This window comes from Rhinoderma darwinii, chromosome 4 (genome assembly GCF_050947455.1).
Source record: "Rhinoderma darwinii isolate aRhiDar2 chromosome 4, aRhiDar2.hap1, whole genome shotgun sequence".
NCBI lineage: Eukaryota > Metazoa > Chordata > Amphibia > Anura > Rhinodermatidae > Rhinoderma > Rhinoderma darwinii.
The window spans coordinates 153,024,027-153,036,405 of NC_134690.1; the positions used below are offsets into that span (position 1 = coordinate 153,024,027).

A 12,379-nucleotide genomic window follows, 5' to 3' on the forward strand; every position below is an offset into this window, starting at 1 on the left:
TTTCTAATACATTGCACTACCTACGTAGCGCAATGTATTAGATCTGTCAGTTATTCACTGACAGCAAGCCGATTAGGCTTCGCCTCCTCGAGGGGCCTAATCGGCTTCCGTAGTGGCAGAGCAGGAGGCAATTGTGTCTCCTGTTGGCTTAGCAGCAGTCGGCAGCTCTGATTGCATGTGCATGCGGTTCCTGCCGTTACAGGTGGATGTCAGTTGACATCGACCGCTGATGACGCTGGCTAAGCTGCTGAGCCGGCGCCATCTTGTCGGCGGCTACGGAAGCCGTTTAGGCTCTGCCGCCTGGCGTGTCCTGAACGGCTTCCATGCTAGGCAGATCGGGAGGCCAGTATTAGGCCTCCGGTTGCCATTGCAGCCACCGGAATCCTGGTAATTTCATTGCTGCGGTTCCGATGAGCTGCAAACACCTTAAATGCATCAGACGCATTTGAGATCTGCATTTAAGGGGTTAACGGCGGCGATCAAAGTTCATTTCAGTCCCCACCATTACAGCCGTATGTCAGCTGTAAGATAACGCTGACATCCGGCGATGATGGCAGCGGCTCAGCTTCTGAGCTGGTGCCAAGCATTTGGCGTATGGATGCGGCAAAATGCGGGAAGCACTAGCTTTCCATGACGTATCCATACGGCAAATGTTGGGAAGGGGTTAAAGATAGTTTTGTATTCTTACCTCTTGTGTACCTAAACTGTATAGCACAATCATTTTGGGAACAGAGCCTTACATTAAATTCTAGCCTGTCATCTGTTCAGTGTATTTGAGGTTGTGAGGTACTTTTTATATAATTTTGTAGGACCTTGTTGGTTTACTGTTAAATCTGTGTCGTTCTTGATATTCATATGCCTCTGTGGAAAATGACACTATTTGCAGTGTTGTGCTGTTCCCAGTGTGTTCCTGTTCTTTGGAGCATGGAATTGTCTAATTACAGGCTTAGTTAAAGAGAGCAGAAATAGCTCAACTAGCGAGATAGGCTGGTGTTAAGAAAAAAGTAGGCGTTCGGATGGTAAGGAGCCCATGGCCAGTCGAATCTGACTTGTATGGCATTGCTTGTGCCTAAGGCTTCGTTCACATCTACACTATCAATAGCGTAGTCGACTACGCTATTGATTCTGTCAAAACAACTGAACCCTTGCACAACTGAGACAAATGGAAACCATTGGTACCGGATCAGTCACCATTGAAATCCATGGTGATGGAAACGACAACCTATGGTTTCCATTTGTGTCAGTCAGGGCTCCGTTACAATGGAAAGCTCAGTCGGAACGGAGCCCTAGCGCAGATGTGAACGAAGCCTTCCTTGCTACTGCCATCTAACTTTTTGAGTTGTTTAATGCATATCAACTAAATCACATTACCTTTTGGAGTGGTCTTAGCGGCTCCCAAAGTCTTTATTATTTTGTTCACCTCTGCCTTGAGACACCTCTTTATTGGTCATATCCGTATGGCCACTCTAAACCATATGTCTTATATCTAGACCAAGATTACAATTCAGTAAGACCCAGTTTTTTGGAGACTGGTGTTTCATACTCCTGTATTAGACAGAAACCTGCTGGAGGAAGATGGGAAAAATTTATGCATCTCAGACTGTCTCTGTGCCACAAACCGAATTCTACGCCAGCTGTGAGTTGTCGTAGATTTCTGCTGTAATTTACGCTAATTTCTTGGATAAACTATAGAAAAAATGTATCTGACCAAAGGGCACCTTGTCTCTCCCGTTGAAAGTGAAATAAGGATAATAGTCTCATCACCTTTTCTATTCCCTCCACGTGGGGTGGCCATACGGGAACCCTAAGGCAGCAAAGCTGGGCGTTCAGCAGGCGGTGTAGTTCCGACCTAGGCCAGCAGGAGCGTTGAATTACCCTGCACAAGGTTTGAGGGGAGAGGTGACGGAAATGTCACACACGTTTTGTACGCAAGTTTTCGCAACGGGGGACTGTGATCTTACCAGACAATGGAGGCATCTGGAGGGGAAAACATGCGGGATACTTCTGATGCTCCCCTGCCTACCCTAATCATGGTACCTTGTGGCTAGTCGGACTGTTGGGTTGTTGAGTCTATATTTTTATTTATTTATTCTATACACATTTAATGCTTATATTATGTGCACTTGTTATGGGGAAGATGGCCCTAAAAATTCTTTACGTTCGGCTATGTTCACACTGAGTATTTTGGGGGAGGAATATCTGCCTCAAAATTCCGTTTGGAACTTTGAGGCAGATATTCCTCTCCCTGCATGTCGATTTTCGCGGCAATTATAGCGCCGTTTTTCGCCCGCGGCCATTGAGCGCCGCGGGCATAAAACAGCGAGAAATACGCTTTCTCCTGCATCCCATTGAAGTCAATGGGAGGTCAGAGGCGGAAGCGCCCGAAGATAGGGCATGTCGCTTCTTTTTCCCACGAGGCAGTTTTACTGCTCGCGGGAAAAAGACGCCGACGCCTCCCATTGAAATCAATGGGAGGCGTTCTCGTGCCGTTTTTGCCGAGTTTTGCGATGCGGTTTCCGCATCAAAAAACTCGGCAAAATACCCAGTGTGAACATAGCCTTAAAGTCACCATAAGTAATGTAAAATTTTGTAGTAAGAAACTGGCCTCTTATGAAAAATCCACATTTGGCCCAGTCTAAAAAACGTTGGTCATACCATGTGAAGAAATTTTCTTTGTTTGGGTCAGTTCAACACAATCTTCTTGATAAAGCGGGACACAGGAAAAGGGATTTACCCAAAAAAAAATAATTTACAATCCTAAATAGTCTTTGATCCTCCAGTATATTTAAAGAGGCTCTGTCACCAGATTATAAGTGCCTTCTACATGTGATCGGCGCTGTAATGTAGATAACAGTGGTTTTTATTTTGAAAAACGATCATTTTTGAGCAAGTTATGAACAATTTTAGATTTATGATGATTAGTTTCTTAATGACCAACTTGGCGTGTTTTCACTTTTGACTAAGTGGGTGTTGTACAAAGAAGTGTATGACGCTGACCAATCACCGTCATAAACTTCTCATTGTTCCAGCCCAGCTTCTTTCACTGCACAATCACACTGTAAGGGTATGTGCACACAACCTCTTTACAGACGTAATGGAGGCGTTTTACGTCTCGAATTACGCCTGAAAAGACAGCTCCAAAAGGTCGGCAAACATCTGCCCATTGCTTGCAATGGTTCTTACGATGTTCTGTGCAGACGCGCTGTCATTTTACGTGTCGCTGTCAAAAGACAGCGCGTAAAATTACGCCCGCTGCAAATAAGTGCAGGATACTTCTTGGGACGTAATTGGAGCCGTTTTTCATTGACTCCAATGAAAACCAGCTCCAATTACATCCGTAAAAGATGCCGCGAAAAACGCGAGTACTTGTAAAAACGTTATAAATTCAGGAGCTGTTTTCTTCTGAAAACGGCTCCGTAATTTCAGACGTATTTGGCATTGTCGTGTGCACATACCCTAACAATCACGCTGTGCAGTGAAAGAAGCTGGGCTGGAACAATGAGAAATGTATGAAGCTGATTGGTCAGCGTCATACACTCCTCTGTACAGCGCCCAATTGGTAAAAAGTAAAAACACGCCCAGTTGGTCATTAAGAAACTAATTAGCATAATTCTAAAATTGCTCAAAAATGATCGTTTTTCAAAATAAAAACCACTACTGTTATCTACATTACAGTGCCGATCAGATTATGTAGGAGATACCATTTATAATCTGGTGACAAAGCCTCTTTAAAGGGAACCTGTCACCAGCATTTCACCGATTTTAAACCAGCAATACCTGGTGGTAGAGGGTGAAAAATCATTTCGATATAACTTATAATTGTCTTCTTAGTCGGCTCCGTAGCTTTAGTATTCAGCTTTTTAGTGTTCCAACATCGTATGCTAATGAGCATAAAAGAGTCAAATCTTCGTTTGAAAAGAGTCAAATCTTCGTTTGAAAAGAGTCAAATCTTCGTTTGAAAAGAGTCAAATCTTCGTTTGAAAAGAGTCAAATCTTCGTTTGAAAAGAGTCAAATCTTCGTTTGAAAAGAGTCAAATCTTCGTTTGAAAAGAGTCAAATCTTCGTTTGAAAAGAGTCAAATCTTCGTTTGAAAAGAGTCAAATCTTCGTTTGAAAAGAGTCAAATCTTCGTTTGAAAAGAGTCAAATCTTCGTTTGAAAAGAGTCAAATCTTCGTTTGAAAAGAGTCAAATCTTCGTTTGAAAAGAGTCAAATCTTCGTTTGAAAAGAGTCAAATCTTCGTTTGAAAAGAGTCAAATCTTCGTTTGAAAAGAGTCAAATCTTCGTTTGAAAAGAGTCAAATCTTCGTTTGAAAAGAGTCAAATCTTCGTTTGAAAAGAGTCAAATCTTCGTTTGAAAAGAGTCAAATCTTCGTTTGAAAAGAGTCAAATCTTCGTTTGAAAAGAGTCAAATCTTCGTTTGAAAAGAGTCAAATCTTCGTTTGAAAAGAGTCAAATCTTCGTTTGAAAAGAGTCAAATCTTCGTTTGAAAAGAGTCAAATCTTCGTTTGAAAAGAGTCAAATCTTCGTTTGAAAAGAGTCAAATCTTCGTTTGAAAAGAGTCAAATCTTCGTTTGAAAAGAGTCAAATCTTCGTTTGAAAAGAGTCAAATCTTCGTTTGAAAAGAGTCAAATCTTCGTTTGAAAAGAGTCAAATCTTCGTTTGAAAAGAGTCAAATCTTCGTTTGAAAAGAGTCAAATCTTCGTTTGAAAAGAGTCAAATCTTCGTTTGAAAAGAGTCAAATCTTCGTTTGAAAAGAGTCAAATCTTCGTTTGAAAAGAGTCAAATCTTCGTTTGAAAAGAGTCAAATCTTCGTTTGAAAAGAGTCAAATCTTCGTTTGAAAAGAGTCAAATCTTCGTTTGAAAAGAGTCAAATCTTCGTTTGAAAAGAGTCAAATCTTCGTTTGAAAAGAGTCAAATCTTCGTTTGAAAAGAGTCAAATCTTCGTTTGAAAAGAGTCAAATCTTCGTTTGAAAAGAGTCAAATCTTCGTTTGAAAAGAGTCAAATCTTCGTTTGAAAAGAGTCAAATCTTCGTTTGAAAAGAGTCAAATCTTCGTTTGAAAAGAGTCAAATCTTCGTTTGAAAAGAGTCAAATCTTCGTTTGAAAAGAGTCAAATCTTCGTTTGAAAAGAGTCAAATCTTCGTTTGAAAAGAGTCAAATCTTCGTTTGAAAAGAGTCAAATCTTCGTTTGAAAAGAGTCAAATCTTCGTTTGAAAAGAGTCAAATCTTCGTTTGAAAAGAGTCAAATCTTCGTTTGAAAAGAGTCAAATCTTCATTCCTCAAGTCTTTCCGAGTTTACCCCGCCTCCTTACTTTTGATTGACTACTCCTTGCCTTCCCTCAGCACACAAAATCCTGCGCTTGTGCATTGATGTCCCTTGCTGGTGTGTGCGCACAAAGGGACACCGGATTATTACGATAAAAGGCGCAAAATGTTTGCAGACAGTTATTTACAGTTGGAGAAGGAGTTTAGGAGAGGGGATAACGGCAATAAACTTTTTAAAGCAGAGGTCAGTGAGGGATAGGTAAAGTTCAATAGGTGAAATGCTGGTGACGGGTTCCCTTTAAAGCTGTCTTCCTAGTGGCCATTACGTCTGCTAGAAGAGTTGGGGAGCTGTCCTCCGTATCCAGCAAGTCACTTTATACCCAGAATTTAGAGGACCGTATTGGGCTCAAACCAGATTCAGTGTTCTTCCCAAAAGTGGTTTCAGATTTAGGCCTCATTTACACGAGCGTGTGTGTTTTGCGCACGCAAAAAAACACAGCGTTTTGCGTGCGCAAAAGGCTCTTGACAGCTCCGTGTGTCATCAGTGTATGATGCGCGGCTGCGTGATTTTCGCGCAGCCGCCATCATAGAGATGAGGCTAGTCGACGTCAGTCACTGTCCAGGGTGCTGAAAGAGTTAACTGATCGGCAGTAACTCTTTCAGCACCCTTGACAGTGAATTCCGATCACAATATACAGCAACCTGTGAATAAAAAAAAGACGTTCATACTTACCAAGAACTTCCTGCTTCCTCCAGTCCGGTCTCCCGGCCGTTGCCTTGGTGACGCGTCCCTCTCTTGACATCTGGCCCCACCTCCCTGGATGACGCGGCATTCCATGTGACCGCTGCAGCCTGTGATTGGCTGCAGTCTGTGCTTGGCCTGTGATTGGCTGCAGCTGTCACTTGGACTGAATTGTCATCCCGGGAGGTCAGACTGGAGGAAGAAGCCGGGAGTTATCGGTAAGTCAGAACTTCTTTTTTTTTACACGTTCATGTATATTGTGATCGGAAGTCACTGTCCAGGGTGCTGAACCAGTTTAACTCTTTCAGCACCCTGGACAGTGACTGTCTCCTGACGTCGCGTACCGCAAAATTTTTTGCCGGGTTCGGTCAAAACGAGTTTGGCCGAACCCGGTGAAGTTCGGTTCGCTCATCTCTAAGACACTCCGTTTGGATGTTTGTAAGCACCACGTGCTTTTCTGTTTGCATTCAGAGTTTGACAGCTCTTGCGCGAATCACGCAGTTCGCACGGAAGTGCTTCCGTGCGACCTTCGTGGTTTTCACGCACCCATTGACTTCAATGGGTGCGTGATGTGCGAAAAACGCAGAAATTTAGAACATGTCATGAGTTTTTTTTCAGCGCACTCACGCTGAGCAAAACTCACGGACTGTCTGCATGCCCCCATAGACTTGTATAGGTCCGTGCGACCCGCGTGAAAAGCACGCGAGTCGCACGGACGTATATCACGTTCGTGTAAATGAGGCCTTACACTGTTCCCAATAAATCTTTCTTCCCATCTTTTTGTAAGAATCCATCTTCCAGAACGAGAGGGAATTTTCCAACTTGAATGTTGGAAGAAGCATTCTACAATATTTAGGTGGCACGAAAATTTAAGAAAATCTTAAAACCTGTTTCTTCAATTTTGTGAACCCAACAAAGCTTCTCGGGCCAGTAGGAATTCCATTGCTAGATGGATAAGGCAGGCCATTCGGTTAACCTATCAGTCTTCAGGAGTCTCCATTACTACAGGCTTTAAAACCTATTCTACTAGCGCCATGGTATAGGGAGGCTACTATTGACCAAATATGTAAAGCCGCCACTTTGTTTTCTCACACTTTCTTTAGGCACTACTGGTTGGATATGTGTAATGTGTCTGATCTTTCTTTTAGGCGTAATGTTTTTGAGTCTATAGTCCCACCCTATTTCCAGCTCTGGTACACTCTCTGGTGGTGCTGTCATGGTGAGGGGGAAACCGGTAATTACACTTAGGGGAAATTCACACGAACTTGTGCGTGTTGCACGTGCAAAAAACGCAGCGTTTTGCGCACTTTGCAGTTCCATGTGTCATCAGTGAATGGTGCGTGGCTGCGTGATTTCCACGCATATGGCATCATTACTTCACGCGGTTTCGATGCTTAGAAACTGCAATGAATGTGGTGCTTTTTTTTCCATTCATTTATTTAACAACTGTAGCGCGAATCACGCGTGACACACGAAGTGCTTCCGTGTGCTGTGTGCGATTTTCACGCACCCATTGACTTCAATGGGTGCGTGATGCGCCAAAAACGCTCAAGTATAGGACATATAGGGATGCACGATGCATCGAAACTTCGATATTGTTTCGATGCTGTGCATCCCAAAATGGTTCGATACCGTTATTTCATGTATTTCGATACTTAGCTGTGCGTCCGCACAGCTCAGTATAGTAACACATGAATGTATGAGAGCAGGGCTGCGGCTGTGTAATGCAGTCATTGCCCCGCTCCTGAGTCCTGACATGTGCGCGCCATCAGGATGATTTGATGCGGCCGGCGCTGCACTAATGAGCGGCGGCACTGAAGACAGAACATGGCGGGCGCACTGCAAAACACCCCCGTGTTCTGTCCTCAGTGCCTGCGCCGCCGCTTATTATAATGCAGCGCCGGCCGCATCTCTTCATGCTGACCGCGCGCGTACTTGTTGTCAGGAGCGGGGCAATGGCTGTATTACACAGCCGCAGCCCTGCTGACGGAGATCAGAGAAACCTCTCATCTCCGCCGCTATTCCCCTGAATGCTGCAATCAAAACTGACTGCAGCGTTTAAGAGGAAGTGAGAAGGGGGGGATGCCCCTTGGATCGCGTTACAAATTCCCTGTGACGCGATTGAGGGACATACCATAAATGGGCAGACAGCCCAGGGTCCATTGAAGGACCCCAGGGCTGTCTGACCATATTTCCTGTTAGGGCATACTTAGGTATGTCCTAACAACTGTCTGTGTACTATCAGGGTATGTGCACACACACTAATTATGTCCGTAATTTACGGACGTATTTCGGCCGCAAGTACCGGACCGAACACAGTGCAGGGAGCCGGGCTCCTAGCATCATAGTTATATACGATGCTAGGAGTCCCTGCCTCTCTGCAGGACAACTGTCCCGTACTGTAATCATGTTTTCAGTACGGGACAGTAGTTCCACGGAGAGGCAGGGACTCCTAGCATCGTACATATGTATGATGCTAGGAGCCCGGCTCCCTGCACGGAGTACGGTCCACTACTTGCGGCCGAAATACGTCCGTCAATTACGGACGTAATTAGTGTGTGTGCACATACCCTCAGTACACAGGCTAATGTACTGGCATATAGATATATACCAGTAAATTAAAGTTTCAAAATAAAGGACATGTCAGGAGTTTTACGCAGTGGACACACGCTGCGTGAAAATCACGGAATGGCTGAATGGCCCCATTAACTTACATAGGTCCGTGCGACGCGCGTGATTTTCATGCGCGTATCACGGACGTTAAATACGCTCGTGTAAATAAGGCCTTGCTGGTAATTTTATTTCCTCGAACCATGACAGCACCCTTATATTCCCGCCCGTTGTTCTTCTGTTTCTTTACGTGGTGATAATGGGATCACTCTGGAGAACACAAAAAACAAACTTGCAATAATCAAAAGGATCTCCCTTTTGGGTATTGTTAATTCACTGAGGCAATGTATCTCCAAAGTACCCTGTCCCTGGGGGCGGACCCTCTCTCCTGTGGTGCTGTCATTGTTTGAGTAAATGTAGGTTCCGTTATTGTAGTTGAACCTCATTCACTTCAATGAAACAGATGTGGTTCTGTTTGGGGGGGGGGAGCAGATCCTTTTTGGGTAGCTCTTTAATCTAACCGACATTATGCAATCGTCACTTCAAATTCTGCTCATAATGATATTAAGTTTAAAAATGTAAATAATAAAAATATGTGTGTGTGTGTGTATATGTGTGTGTGTGTATATATATATATATTTTTTTTTTTATTTTTTTTTTGTATTTTAAAGAGGCTCTGTCACCACATTATAAGTGCCCTATCTCCTACATAATCTTGATTGGCGCTGTAATGTAGATAACAACAGTGGTTTTTACTTTGGAAAACGATCATTTTTGAGCAAGTTATGAGCAATTTTAGCTTTATGCTAATGATTTTCTTAATGACCAACTGGGCCTGTTTTTACTTCTTACCAACTGGGCGTTGTACAGAGAAGTGTATGACACTGACCAATCAGTGACCAATCAGTGTCATACACTTCTCATTGTTCCAGCCCAGCTTCTTTCACTGCACAATCACACTGTAACAATGGGCTGGAACAATGAGACGTGTATGACACTGATTAGTCAGCGTCATACACTTCTCTGTACAATGCCCAGTTGGTAAAAAGTAAAAACAGGCCCAGTTGTCTATTAAGAAACTAATTGGCATAAATCTAAAATTGCTCATAACTTGCTAAAAATTATCGTTTTTCAAAATAAAAATCACTGTTATCTACATTACAGCGCCGATCAGATTATGTAGGAGATAGGGCACTTATAATCTGGTGACAGAGCCTCTTTAAGTGATGCAACATGTTTCACTCATTAAAATACCTGCCATGGATCAATGAGGAGGGTATGTTCACACGGCTCATTTTCGGCAGTTTTTTGGGCCGAAAAAGGCAGAGAAATCGGAATCAGAACGCCTCCAAACATCTGCCCATTTATTTCAATGGGAAAAACGGCGTTCTGTTCCGACTGTTTTTTTTTTTTTTTTAAACGGCCGCGTAAAAAAAAAACGCCCGCGAAAAAGTGCATGTCACTTCTTGAGACGTTTTTGGAGCCATTTTTCATTCACTCTAGAAAAACGGCCGTAAAAAACGCAGCGAAAAATGCGAGTTGCTAAAAAAAAAACCTGAAAATCATGAGCTGGTTTCCCTTGAAAACATCTCCGTATTTTCAGTCGTTTTTTGCTAAGCACGTGAACGTACCCTCAGGCAGAAAAGGTTCTGCCAGTGGTAACCTGTGCTGAAGAATTAGAGGCTCTGTCACCAGTTTATAACTTCCCTATCTCCTACCTAATTTAATATGCGTTTTGCTTTAGATAGCTATGGTGTGTGTTTTTTTTTTTTTTTTTAATGTTTTTTATTGTCATTTTTTGATTTATGCAAATTTTTGCTAAATGCCCAACTGGGTGTTTTTTTTTCTATTCACCAAGTGGGCGTTGCATAGAAAAGTGTATGACGTTGGCCAATCAGCGTCATACACTTCTCTTCATTCCAGCCCAGCTTGATGCACAGCTGCGACGTAAGACTGAGCAGACATCGCCTCCAGCCGTGCCAGGACGTTTATCCGAATCTGCAGCGGCTGTAGGCGATGTCTGTTTAGACTGGAATGAAGAGAAGTGTATGACGCTGATTGGCAGCGTCATACACTTTTCTATACGACCCCCACTTGATGAATAGAAAAAAACCGCCCAGTTGGCCATTTAGAAAAAATTTGCATAAATCTAACATTTTTCATAACTTGGTCAATGATAAATGTTTTTAAAAACAAAACAGTAGTTATCTACATCAAAGCGCCTATTAGATTAGGTAGGAGATAGGAAAGTTATAAACTGGAGACAGAGCCTCTTTAAGGAATGCATGCCCTGTTTTCTAGCTGGTTATTACCTTCCAGGTTGACCTTGGTTCTAAATTTAACTAAATCTGATCTCAATCCTACAGAGCAGCCCTAGAAGATGTAGAAGGGGATGTAACCGAACTTGAACAGAAGCTTGACAAGGTAAATGTGTCCTTTTCTCTTTCTCTAGAACATTTAAAGTGGTCTTCCCATGTCATGAACCGATGGCATATCGCTAAGTAAATGTAGGAGAAGCGAGTTACTTTCTCAATTATTGATGTCACCATTGTAGATTAAAGGGAATGTGTTGCCAGAAAAACATGGTTTTTTTTAAGAAATTAAACATTTAGTGTGTGGGTGATTAAACATTGTTCAAATTTTTTTTATTTTTTTCGCGAGTCAGGAAATATTATAAATTTTTTCTAATTTATAATACTACCCATTTTTGGTCACTAGATGGAGCTAGTTCCCAAAATTGCAGCATTGCAACATTGGGTTAAAAGCCCTCGCTCTAGTGAGCTCTCAGCATCCCCCCCTCCTTTATCCTGGCTAGTGCCGGGATAAACGAGGGGTTTGAAAGGTTTAACCTCCTACACTGTGTCGCCATTTTTTGAGGTAACCCACAGTGTAGTAGGTTTACATACAGTAGTAAACACACACAAACACTAACATACATTGAAATCTCTTACCTGCTCCTGCCGCCGCAGCTCCCTCCGGCCCGTCCGCTCCCTTTGCTGCCGCTGTTCCATGTGCACAAGTCCGGAAGCCGCGACCGGAAGTAGTAATATTACTGTCCGGCCGCGACTTCCGGTCCACAGGAAAATGGCGCCGGACGGCGCCAATTTCGAATAGGACTGTGTGGGAGCGGCGCATGCGCAGTTCCCACACAGACGCCGTACACGGCAGTCAATGGGACGGGAGCCGTTCGCAGTCCCTATGGGACTGTGGCTGCTGTATTCCATGTCTGTGTGTGTCGTTAATCGACACACACAGAAATGGAACAAAAAATGGCAGTCCCCATAGGGAAGAAAAAGTGTAAAAATAAGAAACCGTAAAACACAAACACACAAATGAATATAAACGTTTTTATTAAAGCACTAACATCTTTAACATATAAAAAAATTATTTGTGATGACACTGTTCCTTTAAGGACTGACCACGTGTGTACTCCTCTTCGAGTCTTGTTTTTCAATTTGTAAAAAAAACAAAAACCTTATAACATTGTAGGCTAAAAATGAGGGTGAATGATCTGCTTGGTCTGACACCTCTATGATGGACAAATAAACATTTGATCATTGATACCAGATCATATTTTACACTGTGCAGGAATGTATACAGTCAAGCTTGTCTGCACAATAAAAGGGATGGGCGGGGAGGGTTCTATGATTGAGCGTTAATGGTGGGGGTCATTCAATTAGCCTCCCGAGGACTAATATGACTGACAGTAGTTGCAGATGAAGATACTAGGAGGCAGGCAGTAGGGTAGTGCAGAGCAAAATCA

At 43.0% G+C, this 12,379-nt stretch overlaps 1 protein-coding gene across 4 annotated transcripts in view; it reads left to right on the forward strand.

Annotated features, from left to right (window-relative positions):
* Positions 1-12,379, forward strand: part of ACAP2 (ArfGAP with coiled-coil, ankyrin repeat and PH domains 2) — a 131,445-nt gene that overhangs the window by 20,174 nt on the left and 98,892 nt on the right. For all 4 annotated transcript variants that reach the window (XM_075861748.1, XM_075861747.1, XM_075861745.1 and 1 more), the window contains exon 2: positions 10,983-11,040. In XM_075861748.1, the coding sequence (XP_075717863.1) occupies positions 10,983-11,040 (58 nt within the window). The remainder of the gene's footprint in view (positions 1-10,982; positions 11,041-12,379) is intronic.